Raw genomic sequence first — 20,659 nt, forward strand, 5'->3', positions numbered from 1 at the left:
CCAACCAGTGTACTGCAGATATGGCCCTTATGGTGTCTTGTCTTGTTAGTTCAGTTTGCTTGGTTTATGTTATATGCTTAGTTGTGTTTTGATACGTTAACCTCTTTTATGGGTCAACATTTATTCTTTTGTTAAATTGTCTTCTTTTTTAAAAAGAAAAACAAAGGATTTTTTTCCCAATCCACAGGTGTTCTTTGTGCCTTCCATCTCGGTCCTTTACAGAGTAGTACAGATTGGTAATGTGCATCACTTGAATTCTCCTTAGCATAGAGTATGGGCACACCCTTATAACAGCTATTCTTTAGTGCTGATGGATAAATTGTATTTTCATTGTCATTGCAATATATGCAATAAACACATTCCAAAAGATTGCCTGAAACACGAGGAATAGGAACAATCGTTTTATTTATAAGTGCTATGCATTCACACTCAGCATAACAACATGTCAGATCAATTGCTGCTACTGATATAATAACAGTGTGGCGCCGAGTGGACTGAGGCATCACGGGAGCAGAGAGAGATAGGGAGACTTGCTTGCCGGGGAAAACACGCTCCTTATTAGCAGTCCTTAAATGGACTACAACAGGCACTCAACGAACACTGAACCAATTACACAGAGCGGAAACACAAGGTTGTCAGATGCCAAACTGTAACGCGCACACATGGTGGGAGATTTACGCAAGCTAAATACTGTATAGGCAAGGATCGGACAAGAGTACATACAAGACATGGGCAAACACACACGCAACAATAGGGAAATGCAACTATTAACATTGACAACAATAACAATACAACAAGGGCTATTTCCAATTGCCCACGGGGTATGTTGGAACATGCGCCCCGCCAGTACAACACTGCCCCCTCCACAGTCCCTACCTCAGTTGCGACGCAAGTACCAGGGGTCCGCTGGGAGCCGACGGTGCGTCGCCTCCAGTGACAGGGCAGGCCGCTGCCTAAGCACTGACGTGGTGAGCTGCTGGCCGGTGCTGCCATATTGGATCCTCCCCTGGTGCCAACCCTTCCTCTTTTGCACATTAATGGGACCTAATACAGCTTCCAAGAGGTCTACCTGGCTGGGGCACCCCACACCCAGCACCTCCCACAGCCAGCGCAAGGGGCTGCTGGAGACTTCTGGTAATGTGCCCTCTTGGCTCCGCCCCTTCCTCCTACCTTGCTTAGTAGGGCCCTGGAATCTTTCAGCCAGCTGGGCCTCCAAGCTGTGACATACCTCCTCCTAACCGAGCAGCACCATCTCACGGCCATGCAGCACCACCTCCACTGCCTCGGCCAGGTGCTTCTGGTGGTCACGCTCCTTCTCCCAGCTGGCCAACTGACCACCCAGCTGCTCCAGCTCCTGATCCATGGACTCTAGCAGTTACTCCCAGTCTTCATGGTCCTGCTCTCGCCGCTCATCAAGTTCGCCGTGCTCTTCAGCACCAATTACATAGAGCAGAAACACAAGGCTGTCAGACACCAAACTGTAAGGTGCACGCACAGTGGAACATTTACGCAAGCTAAATACATGCGAGGATCAGACAAGGGTATACACAAGACACAGGCAAACACACGCGTGATAACATGGAAATGCAACCATTATTATTGACAACAATAACAATACAACAAGGGCTATTTACAATTGTACGCGGGGCATGCTGGAACATGCGCCCCGCCAGTGCTACACTACTTATGGTATATATTATGAAACTGTCAGGAATTTACCATCTCTTCTAATCTCCATCTCTTCCATCACATTGGAAATGTCATGCCCTGCTTGTCTGATCCTCCTGTGTGCCACGCCCCCTCGCTATCTCATGTGGAATCCCCGTGTTACCAGCTGTTTCCTGTTGTTGTTAATTAGTCTCGTATATATATAAGTCTGCGTTTAAGTATGTTTCCCCAGTCCTGCCATTAACCCTCTGGGGACTAGGGGTAGGGAACACACTTTCACTAACTTGGGCATGATCATACATTTCTTCAAATATCATAAACTTAATTTATGGCAAATTATTTCTTATATATTTGTTTTGCCATTACACTCATCATTATTTTAATGTATATTGTAAATATGTCAGAAACGCTGCAACTTCTTAAAGGTTCGGGCAGGGGCCACTCACAAACCGCTTTGACCATCATCCCGTCCATAGCCGAAACCCAGGTTGAATCAAATAGCCTAGGAGCCTGAAGGAAGTCAAGTGAAATTCACATTTCTCACCTTTGACGTGCAGGTAATTATCACAAAGCCTCTGCAACACTAGTTGGACATATACAATGTGCTGCTCTAGAGAAGAGGAAGGATGTCATCTATGTTGACAATAACAAACCGGTTCATCATTCCAGCGAGGACCTCATTTATAAATGAATGAAAAATACATGGACTATTAGCTGAACTGTAAGGCAGGGCTATTCAACTCACGGTCCTCAAGGGCCGAGCCCTGCTGATTTTCCAGCCTTCCTTCACCTGTGAGCCAGGTGTTAAGCCTCTGACCAATCAGAATCAGTAATTATTAACCCTCTGGGGTCTAGGGGTAGGAAACACACTTTCACTGATTGGGGCATGATCACACATTTCTTCAAATATCATAAACTTAATTCATGGCAAATAAATTATTTCTTATATATTTGTTTTGCCATTACACTTATCTTTATTTTAATGTATATTGTAAATATGTCAGATTTTTTTTAAGTTTGTAATTTGACATAAAAGTATAGACATTGCAAAATGTAGTTTGGAACTTGCAGAAACATTATAAAAGTACATAGTAAGCAATGGTGGCAGTTTGTTTTGATCCCAGATATCTGATCACCAAAGTCTTGGCTACATGAAGATGACTAAATGGTGTAGTTGCAACATTCAGTTGGATAAATAAATATAAAGGTAACTCATGTCACTATTTCTGGCTCCTTTCATTGAATATGTAGCAACTTTCATGTGTATGAATGAGCCATTGACACCTGGCCATATCCCCCCCCCCCCTTTTATGGCGCTGAAGGGGATGTATCTGGATTGCGTTTCACCGTTGCGCTGTTCATCAAATTGCCATGCAAATGCGATTTGAATGCGCGCTAATGCGGCTATTTAGAATGTGAATAGCGATCTTCGGGTGACAGCGGTACTACACGCCCCCGATGCAGGTAAAACAAAGTAAGGTGACATGGTTTACTTTTTTGCTGATTTAACCTCATTTAAAAAACTTTAATACTTCCGACAATGGACGTTTTGAAAAGAAGACAGATTACGGATTTAGTCAGCATTTTTTTCATGTTTCTATAATAAGATTTCAGCGAGTTATGAACTGAAATACACAAAAAAGATATCTGGGATCAAAACAAACTTCCACCATTGCTTACTATGTACTTTTATAATGTTTCTGCAAGTGTTCCAAACTGCATTTTGCAATGTCTATACTTTGATGTCAAACTACAAACTTCTGTTGTGTAGACAAGAAGATGGACACTGACGCGGATCTGCTTCAGGTCTTTCCGTTTATTTAAGGCAGGTGTCAGGCGATCGGCGTCGGTACTGAAGAGGGCAGGCAAAAACTCGGAGTCTAGTAATCGTAGCAGAAGTCAGAACACCAGAAATCAGACACAGGAGAAAACACTCGAACTCTGGGCACACCATGAAGATCTCGCACTAATCGGAAAACCGAGCTGCCAGATATAGAATACCGAAACTAGGAACAGCTGGGAGAGGAGTGTCCGAGACAGGAGCAACCGGTAAAACAAGAAAAACTGGACGACAGGGTGCGAAAACCTCGGGGAAGCCCTATCGACCGGAATCCCCAGGGGGGTGTGGCTGAGATGCCGATGGGGGTTCTCCAGTGCCATCCATGACAACTTCACATAATTCTGACATATTTACAAAGTACACTAAGATTAAGACGTGTTTAATGCGAAAACAAATATATAAAAAATAATTTATTTGCCATGAATTAAGTTTAAGATATTGAAAGAAATGTGTGACCATGTGGGTGTGGTGGTTAGCACTGTTGCCTCACACCACTGGGACCCAGGTTTGAGTGTCTGCCAGGGTTACATGTGTGTGGAGTTTGCATGTTCTCCCCGTGTGGCCGTGGGGTTTCCTCTTGGTACTCTAGTTTCCCCCCACCAGGAATAGGCTCTAGACCCCCCGCAACCCAGAATGATAAGAGGGTTGGAAAATGGATGGATGGTGTGACCATTCCCCAGTCAGTGAAAGTGTGTTCCTTATGGTGCGTTCGTTTTTCTCTCGGAACTCGGAAATTCCGAGTTGAGTGACATCACGTCCGACAATCTCCCGTTCGAGCTACCCACATCTCGGAACAAACATGGCTGCCTCCATGAACACGTTGCTGTGTGTTGTTGCTTTATATTTTAGCAGATTTGGAGTTTTCCAAATGGAGAAAATGGAGAAATTGACATTTTTCCGAGAGACAAACAAGAAACACGAACTAGTCAAACCACATTAAAAGCTTTATAAAATATTTTAGTACATTCATAGCGATATTCTTTTTTCGAACGGTAAATAAACTACAAACAAACCAAGTCGCCATGTTGAAATTACGTCACAGGGGCAACTCGGACAACAAAATCTTGTCCGACTTCAACGTCATAAAAGAGGCGTGTTTCCGAAGGGAAGTGACGTTTTTCGTGACGTTTTGTGACGTTTTCATCCGTGTTCCGACTTGGAGACTAATAATCGAACGCACCATTAGACCTCAGAGGGTTAACCTAATCTGCATACTGTAAGAAGGGGTGATGAGTGGATGACCACTTCATCACCAACATGGGACATTACAAGTGCCTTGTTATGCCTTACAGCAGGGCTATTCAATTCAGGCCCTCAATTCCAAATCCAGGCCTTGTTTTCAGTTCTCCCAGGTAGCTAGTTTAACCCTCTGGGGTCGAGTGCATAGTTGGCGACGCAGCGTACTTTTTGTGTCTATTTCAGTTTATATCTCGCTGATATCTTAAGGTACAATCATGAAAAAAATGCTGGATAAATCCATAATCTGTCTTCTTTTCAAAACGTCTATTGTCGGAAGTATTAAAGTTTTTTAAATTAGGTTAAACTGGCAAAAAATTACAACTACAATTGCAACTACACCATTTAGTCATCTTCATGTAGCCAAGACTTTGGTGATCAGATATCTGGGGTCAAAACAAACTTCCACCATTGCTTATTATTATGTACTTTTATAATGTTTCTGCAAGTGTTCCAAACTGCATTTTGCAATATCTATACTTTGATGTCAAATTACAAACTTCACATAAATCTGACATATTTACAAAGTTCACTAAGTCTAAGACAAGTTCAATGCCTAAACAAATATATAAGAAATAATTTACAATATACATTAAAATAAAGATGAGTGTAATGGCAAAACAAATATATAAGAAATAATTTATTTGCCATGAATTAAGTTTATGATATTGAATGAAATGTGTGACCATGCTCCAGTCAGTGAAAATGTGTTCTCTACCCCTAGACCCCAGAGGTTTAAGTACAGTCCATATTGAAAACACACACGCAGAACACATGCACACACGCTCACACCTCCCCTACACAGATGAACACGCATGCACATATGCTTACACGCGCTCATCCAAGCACACAACAATATTGTATGTTTGTATATCTGTTTTATTTTCTATATTCTTTATTTTTTATATTCTTTATTTTTTTTATTATTATTATTTTTATTCAAGCAATGAAATACAATTAAAGAACTGAATAGATACAGCATCTTGTTTTAACATCTGTTCTGAACCCCTTATAACACCCACCCGCTTACTGCCGAAAATAAATAAATAAATAGTAATTATATTTAAAAAAAAAAAAAAAAAAACCCCAAGGAGAGTGTCAGCTTCGGAGGGGAACGCGAGCACGGAAGCAGGCGAACGAAGCCAGGAAGTCCAATAACGGGTTTATTTTGAGGTAGAAGGACAGGTGCAGACATCGACGGACTATACAACGATGACAGATCTGGGGTAGACAGACTGAGACTCGGACTAAATACACAAGACCAGGTAACAGAGAACGAGCCACAGGTGAGAACAATTAGGGCGAAACAGGAGGTAATGAGGTGGGCGTGGCACACATCGGGAGCGGACGGAGCGGGGCGTGACATAACCCCCCCCCAAAGGCGCGCACACCGGGCGCGCCAGGGAGGAGGCGACGGACGGGACCAAACCAGGGAACAGGACCTGAAAGACAAAACAGAACGTCAACCAAACCCAGGGAACAGGACGGAGACGCAAAACAAGAACAGGGACGACAAGAAGGACAGGACCTGACAGAGGACAGGGAAGGCGGAGAGACAGATCCAGAAGGGAGACACAGGGGGAACACCCACAGGCGACACGAAAGGGCCAGGAGTGCCAAAAGGAGGAACAAAGGGACCAGAAGGAGAGACAGGCGGGACGAACGGAAAGGGAGGAGGAACAAGGGGAGCACGAAAAGGCCCAAGCGGGCGACGGGCAGCGGCCGGAGGGGCCGCGGGGGAGAGGGAGAAGGGAGCAGGAGGGGACCACCCAGGGACCAAGGGAACGGGACGAGGGAGTGCCGGAGGGGACACGGAGGGAGCAGGAGGGAACACCAGGGAAGGCAGGCAGGAGGGGGAAGCCGCGGCAGGCGGAGGCGCAGCCGGAGCCGGCGAAGGCGCCGTCCGACGCCAAGCCGGAGCAGGGGGGCCCGGAGGCGGCCGACCGGGAGCCGGAGGCGGGACCGAGGACCGGCACCCAGGGACCAGGGGGGGACCCGGCGGCGACCGCCGACCCCGAGGCGCAGGACCCGCAGGCAGCCACCGAGCCACAGCTAGGGGCCGAACGGGCGAGCCAGGGGGCATGGCGGGCGGGACCCAGGCCCGACGCCTGTGTCCCCTTCCCTTATGGGACACTGACAGGCGGGGTCCTGGGTGGTGTTGGTCTTGCCGGGGTAAGGGAGAGGGAGTTAGGAGGGAGGTCCATAGGGCCATCCCAGAGGGATCCCATTCCAGGCCTTCCTCCTCCACGGAGGAAGGAGCGGCAGCCAAACAGGTTGGGACCTCCTCGGGGACAATGAGCAGGGCTGGGGGAAGTCGAAGCAGGGCCTCGGGTGAGGTCACGGGCAAGACAGGAACGGCGGCCTCAGGTGGGGCCGCGGGCAGGACTGGAACGGCGGCCTCAGGCGGGGCCGCGGGCAGGACGGGAACGGCGGCCAGCTGGACAGGCGCCGCAGGAGGAGCGGCGGCCGCAGGCCGCATACGGAGCAGCTGCCTCAGGGTTTCTTCTACCCCGGCTAGCTGTGGGAATGGGGAGTCAGGGGCTGCCATGGCAAACTCCCTGCGGAGTTGCTCCAGGAGCGGAGCTGCCTCCGGGGAGTCTTTTCTGGCGGGTTCACCAACCACCCGCCAGTACTGTTCCTGCAGGACGTGAAACCTGCTGCTCTCCTCCAGACAGGGCTGTGGTTCCGGGACCCTGTGGGATGCTGCAGCAGGTAGTTCCGGTACAGGCAGGTCAGGCAGTTCCGGTGCCGGCAGAACAGGCAGTTCAGGTGCCGGCAGGATGGGCGTTGCCCTCCCGCGGCCAGCAGGGGGCGCCGTCGTGGGGCAGAACCCCCCCCCAAAGGCGCGCACTCCGGGCGCGCCAGAGAGGGACACCCCGGCGGGCGCCACCAGCACGCGGCCAGCAGGAGCCGTCTCGGCGGGCGCAGCCTCCATGCGGCCAGCAGGGGGCGCCTCGGCGGGCGCCACCAGCACGCGGCCAGCAGGGGGCGCCTCTGCGGGCGCAGCCTCCACGCGGCCAGCAGGGGGCGCCTCAGCGGGCGCCACCAGCACGCGGCCAGCAGGGGCCGTCTCGGCGGGCGCAGTCTCCAGGCGGCCAGCAGGGGGCGCCTCGGCGGACGCCACCAGCACGCGGCCAGCAGGGGGCGCCTCGGCGGGCGCAGCCTCCACGCGGCCAGCAGGGGGCGTCTCGACGGGCGCTGTCACCCCGCGGCCAGCCACCGGGACTGTAGGCAAGCCAGGCAGGGCAGGCGGGTCAGATGGGACAGACGGGTCAGGCAGGAAAGGAGGTGCCGCTGACAAGGCGGCGGAAGCTGCAGCAGGCGGTGCCGCAGGCAGAGCGGCAGCAGCTGCAGCCGGGAAGACAGGCAGGACGGGCAGGTCGAGCGGTGCCGCTGCGGAAGCGGCGAAAGCTGCAGCAAGCGGTGCCGCAGGCAGAGCAGCGGCAGCTGCAGCAGGGAAGACAGGCAGGACTGGCAGGTCGAGCGGTGCTGCTGGCATCGCGGCGGCTGCAGCAGGCGGGGCTGCAGGCAGCACAGCCGCGGGCAGATCGGCGGCGGCAGCAGGCAGCGCAGCCGCGGGCGGATCGGCGGCGGCAGCAGGCAGCGCAGCCGCAGGCAGATCGACGGCGGCAGCAGGCAGCGCAGCCGCAGGCAGATCGGCGGCGGCAGCAGGCAGCGCAGCCGCGGGCGGATCGGCGGAGGCATCAGCAGCAGGCGATGCCGCGGGCAGATCCGGAACACGCAGATCCGGAGCCGGCAGGAAGGGTGCTAAGCGCGTGGGCGCCCTCCCTTTCAGGGCTTTGGGAACCCGGGGAATGGCGTCCAGTACGGCGCGAATTCCGCCTTGCCCCAGACGCTCCGGATGTGAGCTGGCCAGGCTCGTAGCGATGGTGTCCTCAAAGGCGGGGAGGAGATAGCAGGCTCCTAGGAAGAGCGACGGAGTCTCCTCCTGGAGCTTCTCCCTTCGCTTGGCGAGCCGGCGTTGCAGCCGACGGAGGTACTTCCGGGCTTTGGCCAGGGGGTAGTCCTGCCCTGACGGGCGCTCCTCCCGGAGCAGGTCCCGGCCCCGGCTAACCAGCTCCAGGGCTACCGGGTCCTGCTGTACCTCGGGCTGGGCATGCCAGTATACGAAGTCCTGCAGCAGTCCGAGCCGGTGGTGCTCGGACTGCTGCTTCGTATTTTCCTGGAGATCTGTCATTCTGTCAGCTTCGGAGGGGAACGCGAGCACGGAAGCAGGCGAACGAAGCCAGGAAGTCCAATAACGGGTTTATTTTGAGGTAGAAGGACAGGTGCAGACATCGACGGACTATACAACGATGACAGATCTGGGGTAGACAGACTGAGACTCGGACTAAATACACAAGACCAGGTAACAGAGAACGAGCCACAGGTGAGAACAATTAGGGCGAAACAGGAGGTAATGAGGTGGGCGTGGCACACATCGGGAGCGGACGGAGCGGGGCGTGACAGAGAGAGAGAAAGGGAAAGGAGGGGGGTATTGGAGGGAGGGCAAAACATATTCAGCTTGATCACAATGAGAGTGTAATACTATTCATTATCTGAAGGCAGAGAGTAGAGCCTCTCAAAGTAGAATCCACATCTTTGCACAGATTTGGCCTTTTAAAGGCATGTGATCTTAAACTTTTGATCAGCTGTAAAACAGCCTGATTCAGTTTAAGCGCTGTTTTCAATAAATTGCATGCTCAAAAAAATGTTTTGTCTCACTCCCATTTCTTCTTGTTGCATGTTGAAGCTCTACTTGGAAACTTGTTAAGATCCAACCATGCAAAATATGATTTTTTGCCATTTTTCAAGTGGTCTTAAACTTTTGATCGGGACTGTAATACATATTGTATTTGAAAACTTTTCGTTTGCGGGTGTTAGCTTCACTGCTGCTATTAACACGAAAGGCACATTAGCGCAGACAAAGGGCTGCATACGCCAAACTATATGTCTTGCTTGGCGGTCAAAGGCGTTTGACGTTCATTGGCGTGGGAAACGGCGGTTCTACTGCTAAACCACTACCGAAAAGACTACAAACGCTGCGCTGGTTAAAATAAAAGCTCCCCATCAGGTTTTAAACAATAACTAAATGTTTTGGTTGTCGGTCTGGGTCCGTATGGGACAGTTTCTAGGTCCAGACCCAGACCACGGTCCGCCTGTTAGTGACCGCTGTACTATACTATATTATATATTATAGAGATAGTGGAATATGGTATTATACGGATAGCCATTACTTCTGTTCAGAACAGTCCTGTAGAAAAGTTTTGAAAGTCAGTTTTGTTCCTTTTTAAGATACAGCATGCATATAAATCTAAATTTAGTGAACGTGTAAACTATTTTTATCGGATGCAATTCTAGCAGCAAAGACAGGTCCATCTACAGCCCATAATTAGAAGCATAGCTGCTATGCACAAAGTGAAAGACCACAAAATAATATTAAAAACCTGTGAAAAATGTCTTCCTCAGTGATAAACCTGCTCTTTGGAGTACTTTAGAAAATAAACTTCCGTCCTGAAGCTGGTGGCCTTGAACTGGTGGCCTAGAAGTGCGGTGGTGCGGCGCTGAAATTGGACATATCTCTCAGACCATGATTCTGCTTGCTAAAGCTGCCGGACAGGACAGGACGAAGAAAAAAAAAACTAACTGCAGGAAAACAAACTAGATTGCAGGGGATCAAACAAAAGGAAGGGCAAACAGTAACCAGGGCACATGGGAGCAACAACATTAATGTCAGGATGAGGGAGCACAGGTCTGGGAAGCACCTGTATACAGATCTAGCCTAACAAGGGGGCAGAACGAGAGGCAGCTGGAGTACATTACACAAGAGCAGGACATAACACTGCTCTATATTGCAGAAATGCATAAAACTTAAATACATAATCCCAATAAAATCTATTTTCAAGTGATATTTTAAAATGAAGTAATTATTTTTATGAGTACACTTGCATCCACTCTCAGTGGATAAAATATGTAATATTTCTCATTCTTTTGTGGTTACACTGACATTTTCAGGTGCATTCAGTCTTACCTTTTGTAAAAAATGGTGCCAATGTCATTTCAAATGACATGAAATGAACATGAATACAAATGTACATACTGTAGCTGCACTTATGCCTAGTTGGCTCTGCGACAGCATGTATGTTTGCAAAGTGATATTTGTACAACTTGCACTTCATATACATGTAAATTTACTTTGAGTTCATAGTGGATTTATTTCTGAAACCTTTATTATTTACGATTTTCTTGACAAAAGAAATATATTCAAATAATTACAGTTTGACAATTTCTGACATTTAAACATATTTCTGTTAATAACTTTGTATTTTCACGTCTAGTTACAAACAACCACAAAAAGGGCATGGAATTGTTGCCACATGGTCACACACATCTTGCCCGCAGATGAAAGCATATGGCTTCTCTTAAAGACACGTCTCACTTCCTGTTATTCACAAACACATTTAAACTACATTTGATGCCATGCAAGCCTGTCAGATGCATGTTTTTGACTGTCTGGCAGGTAGCTGGGAGGAAGCAAAAACATGGAACGGCTGGGTGTACCGAACAACCAGGTTAGGAAACACTGAACCACTCCAGAGCACAAGACTAACATACTGCAGAGTATCTTTGAAGAAAATCATGGGAAATTTATTGTATGGACCTAAATCATCATTCCTCATTCAGATGTACAATATTCATTTTGCAACATTTGTTCTTAAGATTTTTTGAATCCTCATTTGATAAGAACATATAATAAGTTAGCCAGCAACCACAGCTTAAAAAACCATGACAGACAATTGGATTACAATAAGTGTATAAAGAAAAAAAACAATGCATTATTTGGGTGGGGGGTAGATAATGTATATCACAAAGCTGCAGAATGTTTTCAATGCAGCAGCCCTACATGAAGAGGGTAAAAAAACGTATTATGGAGAAAGGCTGAGCCATATTAATAAATGATATGACAGCCCTTTTAAAATAAATGTTACTGTCTTTATTAAGACCCTCTAACTGTTTAATACTAGCAGCAGCACAACCAGGAAAGCCAACAATATACACGACACTCAGGGATACAGGCTAAACACGTATTACCAGGGTTGCCAGGTCTCACGCATCTGGCTCACGCTCACGCAAGAAATCTTATGGCAATTTTGTATTACGGTAAATAAAAATACTCTTTACATAATATTGTATTTGGCGCCATCTATTCACTTTTTTTTGTCTAGGCCTGAAATATAAGACGACACCACTTTTTCAGACATATTTTGAGGAAAAAAACGTCATATATGGATCTACACGGTATTTACATAAAAAATTTAGATTACAGTACAGTAGCATTAATACATTCTTCGATTGTTCACTTAGGACTGTTGTAGAAGGCGGGGTATACAAGACAGTGCAATTAACAGCATTATACATCTTTTATTGAACCGTAAATCATCAGTGCTGCTTTACAATTCGGACTTCGTTGTAAACAATGTCTTAATTAATTGGTCTTGGTAAGAAACTGTGATCTTGTGTCATGAATTCTACAAAACAAAATAAAATGAATGTTCACTGAAGCATTTTGAAATTAACACAAACACACATGCATGTGCGCGCGCACACACACACACACACACACACACAGATATGTTTATATTCATATCTTTGTGGGGACCATCAATTCATTTCTATGAGCAAAACCCTAACCCCAACTGTAACAACCTTAACCTCTACCCAGCCCTAACCTTAACCATAAGTAACCAAACAAAATACAAGAGTTGCCATTTTTTGCTTTTTGGTTGCCATTATAGACTTTTATAAAATCCCCTTGTGGGGACCGAAAAAATGTCCCACTAGGTCAAAATAATAGATTTTGACACCACTTTACAATAAGGCTCCCTTTTGCCACTTATAAATGGTAGTAACTCAGTAATAAAAAGAAAAGTGTTATAACTTAATTGTCTATTAATAGTGTTACAACCTAATTAATAACCAGATTATAAACCATTCATAAACCCTTTATATGGGTAGCCTTATTGTAAAGTGGCACCCAGATTTTTATGTAATATATACATGACCACACACACACACACACACACACAGGCCTGAAATTAATGCCAGAGCCTGGCCCGTATCTGACAGTTTGAGACCGAATCTGACCTGGCACAAATAGTACTAGCATATCTAACACCCAATCCCGTGTAGTAGCATTAGTCATACAGGTATACAGAGACATTTGTGAGCATTTGCCGTGTTCCTTCCATTGCTGGGCGGACGCTTGTCAGGTAGCTGATAAACGAGAGAGAAAGGGGGGGCAGGTGGGGGACGAGTGTGGGGGTGCTATGGAAAGCGCAAAAGGGCAAAGGACCCGGCAAGTGCAGACTGTACATTTTCTTAAAGCTCATGAACAAAAATTAACCAGAACCCAACCAAATATATGAAAATCCTACTTAAGCTGTATTTCTTGTGCCATCTTAGAAAGCAGAATGAAATCCCAGCTACTGATGCAAGACATAGACATCGATCAGAGCGTCAACATACCAGCTTTTCCCTGTGTGCCGTGAGATTCTGTTATTTTTTTCAGGCACAAAACCAAAAGTGATTTATCAGCTTTCAACAATATTTTTAGAAATCTATTTATAACCTGTTTATTTGTAAAAAAGAAAAAACTTGAACAAGCTTCTGAAATACCCACAAGTTTTCAGATTTATAAATAATCAAGAAATCTTTTTTTAAAAAAATGATTACCAATCAGGATTAAATAGTTTTACCTTTGACGTGTTTGTCAATGGTTCAGTTGAAGCCACTTATAGTGATCACGTCTGTCTGAGTGAAATTGATCACTATAAGCAGATGATCCATCCATCACCATCACCACTTAATCCCAACTGGGGTCACGGGGGGGACTGGAGCCTATCCTGGGAACAATGTGGTGTGGGCAGTCGCCAACACACCACAGGGCACACGCACACACAATTTAGACTCACCAATCAACCTGCCCTGCACACTTTTGGACCGTGGGCGGAAACCGGAGCCCCTAGCTGAAACCCACGTGAACACAGGGAGAGCGTGCAAACTCCACACATGAAGGACCCGGAATCAAACCCAGTGTCACACCCGGCTCGTACGATCCTCCTGTGTGCCACAGCCCCCTCATTAACCTCATGTGAAATCCCAGTGTTATCAGCTGTTTCTTGTTGTCTCATTAAGTCCTGTGCATTTAAGTCCACGTCAGAGTATGTATCCCCAGTCCTGTCATTGAAGTCTACTCTGTGTTGTGCCTTGTTTGCCAGCAATAAACCCTGTGTTCTTGGATTTCCGTCTGCCTGACCCTGATTCCACGCTCCCTGCTCACTCGTCCTGTGCGTGGCGTGACACCCAGGCCCTACTTGCTGTGAGGCAGCAGCAGCGCTAACCACTGCGCTACTGTGCTGCCCCAGATGATCATTATAACTGATTCTTTTCTTCTTTGTATCAGACAGATTACCATCTAATTGACATATGTATATTTATTACATGAAAATAAAGTAATAAAATGGACATCGTCGCTATTTATGTAATTTTTATTGACTTATTGATCTGTTGATTTATTTAATTTATTTCAAAATACAGTACAGCTGTTTCAAATACTTTTCAAATAATGCTACTGTACAAATTAAATTACTGAACTGTGAATAATTCAAGTATGTTACAGTACAGTATTGTACATAAATATTCAATTTTATTTACACGTTGTATTTTCACAACATTAAATTGTCTCAAATTGTCTCATTGTTATTGTAGCTTTGCTGCTGCATCTCAGTGGCTCATTTTTGGTGGTTTATCATAAGCTTTGATGAATCTATATTTGTCATTGAGAGACAATATATTTCCCATCATGTTTTCTGTGCACACAGCATTAGCCTCAGGTAGCTAGCCAGCAGCAGATGGGTTACCGCAAGGCAAAGTAGGGCTATCAAAGTAAAAAAAAAAGAATAACCGCTGTCTTACTTTTTCAATATGTTGTCCTGTTTAAAAAGATCAAAAATTAGCACTGGAAGCAGACTACTTGATTACTATAAGCAAATTATTTAAACGGTATTTGTACAGGAATGATTCTGTCCCAAGCTTTTTGATCCATATAAGCAGTTGATCACTATAACCATGATCACTGTAAGCGGTTTTCACTGTATTAATAAAATACTTTAAAAATATATGAGTCGTCCATATGTCATACCTGTGGTATCTACACATTATGGCTCTGCTACTGCACTTTTATCAGAAGCATATTCTCTATTTTTGCACTGTTTAGTATTATCTCTAGTTTTCTTGTAACCAAGTGTAGCAAACAGGCAAGCATTCCTGTTCCACATGTCCCATAAAGATCTTTAATAATCAATCTTGTTTAGGACTCTTTGACATGATCACTCTGAATATTGCAGCTCTTCCAGATATTGTCTCCACAGAAATGCGTTTACTGCTGTTACTGAACACCCTCTCCTCAACCAGGACACCATCTCTGACAGTCCAAAAAGTTTTTTTTAATAATGTAAGTGTTTTTATGTATTGTATCCATATATTTACATAATTATATGTGCACATTAATATCAATGGCCTGGGAGGAATTCAATCATTTATATGTGGAACAACCACTGTCGTTACCAGCTTTAATCATATCTGTGTAACAATGTTCATATTCAGAGACAAAGCTGCAGACCCCACAGTCCCTATAAGCCCAGAAAGGCTGGACCGCTGCTCAACTGACACTTGGTTTCACTTCCTTTATCTATACATATACCAACTTTCTGCATAAAGTCTGTATTGAATTAGTTTTAAAAGTATTCAAATAATAGCTCAGCTTAACACAGACCTAATACACATATCCATTGTTCAGTATTGTATGGCTCTGGAGCACATCCCAAAAATCCTGGATTACCAGCAAGATATACAAGACGGTATAATCAGCTGAACACTGTGATTCTGTAGTTGAACTAAAGTTAGTTGAATCATCTGCGCTGCTTTGCAACTCTGACTTCACTGTAAACAATATCCTCATTAACTGGCGTTGGTGAGACACTGGAATTTTCTGATTTGGTGCCTAAAAGACAAAATGAAAGCTCTAGCTAAAATATACCCCGACGGGAAATGTATAGATTATTTTAAAATATGTATATGCATATATATGGTCATATTTATATACACAATGATATTTAACTATTCACTAAATTTAAAAATCACAAGCTTTAGACAAAAGGTAAAGGATATTTATAAAAATCCTATTAACATATAAAATGCACGACTTACTTAAACGGTGTTTCTTGTACCATCTTAGAAAGCAGAATGAGATCCCAGCCACAGTCAGGCACAGCATCAAGACAGAGACGCCGGTCAGAGCAGTTAGACACCAGGGAGTGGGAGTTTCTGTGGACAGACACAAAATCAAAGGTAATTTATCAGCTTTCAGCAATGTTTTCAGAAACTGTTATTGTTAATCATTTATAAAATAAATCTCATTTCTGAAATAGTGATACTATATTGATCCCTTTGGGAAAATTGTCCTTTTACATTTAGTGCATAAATTAAATGGTTTTAACTGACACATGTCTGTTAATGTTATATTTAAAATAATTTAATAAAGGTATTTGAGTTTGACTTAGAGCATTAAAAGATGACGGGTGTTTGTATGTGTAAATATACATACACACATACATACACACAGTACTGTGCAGCCAAAGAGATGATGTTTAAATGATCTTAATTTTGGTGTGTAACTATATGCTATTATGGCTGTGAAAGGGTGTCATTTTAGCCATTTCAAAACGTCTGCTAAAATCACCCCATATTTGCAGCAACCATACAATACACCCATGTATTAGCAAACTTTGTATTGCTACTCAATATCTCACTGAGTTTTTTTAACTAATTAAATTAATTAGGTGAGCTGGTGGTGAAATTTAATAAACACATGGAATGGCTGGGGAGGCTCTGCAGAGAGGTTTGGGAACTGAAGCAGTGATCATCTAGCCATCCAACTAGATACCAGTAACTTTATGGAGAACAGAAGAAATTCTTAGTAGTTTTTATTCTGTTACTCTTAATTTGCACATGTTCTAATTCTAAATAATGTTTTTTTGTTCTGAGCAAAAGTACACTTACTATAAGGATAAATAGCCTTAAACATTTCTTTTGATTCTGAGACTTTTGCACAGTGCTGTATAAACTGTATGTGTGATGTGTGTGTGTGTGTGTGTATATACACATACATACACACACACACACACACACACTATAATGAATGTATATGAATTAGTTAATCAAACTTACTTGTACAGTTAAAGCTGACAGGTTCACTCTGAACAGTGCAGTTCTTCTTTTCCACAGTGCAGTGGACGCTTCCTGAAAGCACCTCCACAGAAATGTGTTTACTGCTGTTACTGAATACCTTCTCCTCACCCAGGACATCATCTCTGACAGTCCATGTGTACAGAGTATCATCCCCATTGTCATCAGCACAGTAAAACACAGATGTGCCATGAGCACAAGTGAGGAATTCAACCACAGGGTGACCTAAAAATAACAGATGAACAAAAAGGATAGAAACTGTTCTAAAGATATTTTTAAGCTACTATTATAAATCTCTAATATAATGAGCACATCAGTTTCAAATTGGTAACTTGAAGTTTTAAACATACCCAGCACCACTAAATGATGTGTCTCTGTCAGCAGATGCCTCCCATCCGAATCATAGCCGTATGCAGTAATGTCACCACTCCAGTTCTTATGGATGTTGCTAATTTTAAGTGTCCAGTTTTGGAAAACTTCAATTGAGGGTGTAGATTTATTTTCAAATTTGTTGTTGTTTTCATGTTTCCATCTTATATCCCCGGGTTTTCGGCTCGTGTTCTGTATGTGCAGATAAACAGTTCCTCCCGTGCTGCAGCATTTCAGGTTCGCGCTGGTCTCGCCTTTGAAGAAACAAACACACTATGTTTAGCCAGCAACATTGAAATATGTTTGAAGGTTCACTTACATGTTTAAATATCCATCCATCCTTCCACTTGTCCTGTACAGGATCGCGGGGGTCTGGAACCCATCCTGGAAGCTATGAGTGCATGGCAGAGAATAACCCAGGATGGGGCCCCTCCCCATTGCAGGTGTTTAAATGTGAAACTTTAAATACTTCGTTACTGAATTTTCACATTATTTTGCATTTTTGTATAAAAACATACATTGTACAAGTTCATGTCACATTATTGTCAGTTGTCTATTTTCTTTCACATGTATTTCACAAAGACAGTTTGTGAGAGTTCAAATCTTGAACAGTGCTCAGTAAAATGACTTATTTCAAACAATAACCTGAGATCGAATTTGTGTAAATCAAGTGTGATATTTCTAACAACCAGCACTAACAAATTATGTTTCTCATAGAAAAGTTATCAAAAACATTACCTGAGAGGACAGACAAAATAACCCAGGAGAGTAAATGTGCTTGATTGTCCATATCGATACTCGTACTGAGCAGGAGTTCAACGAGAAATGTGGCACCTCAGATTAAAGCTGTCATGTGACCGGATGCTGAGTATAGCACTACATTTTTCCATTACTATACAATACTTTCTATGTGTGTCTTTGTTTTGTTACAAATACCTTTGCATTCAGTTAATGGGTTTAAAATGTACGCCTTGCTACAGATTTTATTAATTACTTTTTATCTGTGTGACATTTACATATCATCACAGTATATACTGAAATGGAGAATGAATATTAAATATTTACAGAAAGCACAACTTCATTTTTGTCGTCACTGATTTTAATGTTTTGTCAGAATTTGGTTTTGGATGACAGGAGATCAACAGATTCCTCCTGAGATTTTCTCTATTCTATCAAGGTACAGATTATAACAGGGGTAGCTAATCTTATCCGCAAAGGGCCAGTGTGTTTGCAGGTTTCTAGGATAACCTTTTGGTCAGCTGTTCAAACCCAGGTCTGAGGACTCTTCAGCCAATCAGTCCTCTAATTAATTAAGTCACTATGGTGTCACAGCGTCCTCCTATTTAATGACCCATGAAGAATAAGAGCACAGAAAATGCAAGTAAGTGACAGAGAAGAGGAAACAGCAGAGAGCAGGGTTCACAACCCTATTTATAAAGCCCCTCAAAATAATTCTTACATTTTAGGCTACGGTCTTGGGGGCTCTATGTGCGTGTCTACAGAGAGTTAACTCTGGGAGCAACAGATTGCTTATATACACTCCAGTGAAATTATGGCGTCATTGTTAAAAAGGTATTGCTTACATTTTATTCAGTTGTATTTTTATAAGTTAAATTGCTTTGTGTAATAAAGGCTGCAGTACTGTCTCTGAAGGTTTTAAACCCAGAGGAAGATGAAGTTGCATCAGGAAAGCAAATTAATCTAAAATGTATAATATAATTACATTTGATCATTTTACTCTAATATTTCCCAATGTACTCTGATGTTAAAATATCAACTGCATATTTATAATCTCACTTACTTGTTTTTCGAAAGCTCTTGTTCCCCTCCTGCTCTTTGGCCTCATGCTTCTGTTAGTGATGTCACTAACCACAGATACATTCAGAGACTAATTATAGGTCTCAGTGAACCAATCACATAGCCTGATTTCTTAAAGTAACTTAAGAGATGTGGGTTTTAGACATAGTCACCATAGCAACACACATAGATAAACATAGATTAGCGGGAGAACATTTCAAACTGGATTTAAGGAAGCACTTCTTTATACAGCGTGTAGTCAGAGTATGGAATAGTCTTCCTGATAACGTAGTGCAAGCTGAATCCTTGGGTTCCTTTAAATCAGAGCTAGATAAGATTTTAACAACTCTGAGCTATTTGTTAAGTTCTCCCCAAGCGAGCTCGATGGGCCGAATGGCCTCCTCTCGTTTGTATAGTTCTTATGTTCTTAACTGCCAACAAATGATAAACATGTAGTCAAACAGACAGTTCTTTCCCAACAAAGAAAATTTCTTTTTTAATTTTGTTTGCATACCATTCAGTCCCACAGGTAATGATATCGAAATGAAAGACCTTGGCCTGGGTGGATTCCAGTTATTAATTTCATAACTCAATCACCAAATGGGATTATTTGCGTTAATGTAAAATGTTCTTACTCAGAAACTATATAATGTTCTGTTGTGAATATTAGAATTTTGAACGACAGGGACGCATTCTGTGAACTCAGAATTTTACCTTATTTTATTTACTCTCCAGTCTCTGTATGTCCTATTCCCCAATACTTTAGTGCCCCCTAGTGTCCTGACATGGTTCTACTACACCTCCCACTTTAATGAATTAACATACAGTGATCCCCCGCTATATCGCGGTTCAACTGTCACGCCCCCGCTATACCGTGGATTTTTCCCCAATGCGTCACAGTTCTCTGCGTATCGCGTACCTTGCTTGTGGTCCAATTGTTGTGAGCAAACTTTTTGTGAACTTTTCATTTTTGTTTTAAGCCCTACGATTTAAGGCTTAAACTATAAAAAAAATGTTTATTTATAATAAACTTTCTATATTGCGGATTTTCACCTATCACTTTTAAAGCATGTGGGAGGGGTATTTTAAGGCCTAAACTATATATATATATAAAAAAACGTTTATTTATATGGTCTTTCTATATTGCGGATTTTCACCTATCACTGATGGGTCTGGAATTTCTTTACTCTTTTTTTCAGTCTTATCCTGCTGGTAATAGAACAATAATACCTAATTGCATATAAGTTGGCGTCTGGAAGGGGATGGCGTCTGAACTGAGGCGATTCGGCAAGCCAGCTGTAGTGGGGCAGCGGGGCTGCATGGTTAAATTGTGCTTCCCCTACTGTTTCACGGATTAAAGCGGTTCGTACCGCGGGATGCCGGTGTTCTGTCGATATATGCTGCCTTGTCGAAAAATGCTACCGTAGTGCTAATCGATAGCCT

General features: G+C 43.8%; 1 protein-coding gene across 4 annotated transcripts; it reads right to left on the minus strand.

Annotated features, from left to right (window-relative positions):
- Positions 1-1,504: 1,504 nt before the first annotated feature.
- Positions 1,505-19,292, minus strand: LOC140593265 (uncharacterized). Of its 4 annotated transcripts, none has more exons than XM_072717244.1 (5): positions 18,158-18,346; positions 17,401-17,673; positions 17,033-17,275; positions 16,013-16,129; positions 1,505-2,178 (listed from the first exon to the last, which is right to left on the minus strand). In XM_072717244.1, the coding sequence occupies exons 1-5, from the start codon at positions 18,207-18,209 to the stop codon at positions 2,171-2,173; spliced, it is 693 nt and encodes a 230-aa protein (XP_072573345.1). In that variant the 5' UTR covers positions 18,210-18,346; the 3' UTR covers positions 1,505-2,170. The 4 variants fall into 4 exon arrangements, 3 of the variants coding, with proteins under 3 accessions (XP_072573345.1, XP_072573343.1, XP_072573344.1); XM_072717242.1 differs by lacking the exon at positions 1,505-2,178 and adding an exon at positions 6,032-6,186; XR_011993519.1 differs by lacking the exons at positions 1,505-2,178; positions 18,158-18,346 and adding exons at positions 10,953-15,806; positions 19,221-19,292.
- Between the last annotated feature and the right edge of the window lie 1,367 nt (positions 19,293-20,659).

Source organism: Paramormyrops kingsleyae, chromosome 10 (genome assembly GCF_048594095.1).
Source record: "Paramormyrops kingsleyae isolate MSU_618 chromosome 10, PKINGS_0.4, whole genome shotgun sequence".
Taxonomy (NCBI): domain Eukaryota; kingdom Metazoa; phylum Chordata; class Actinopteri; order Osteoglossiformes; family Mormyridae; genus Paramormyrops; species Paramormyrops kingsleyae.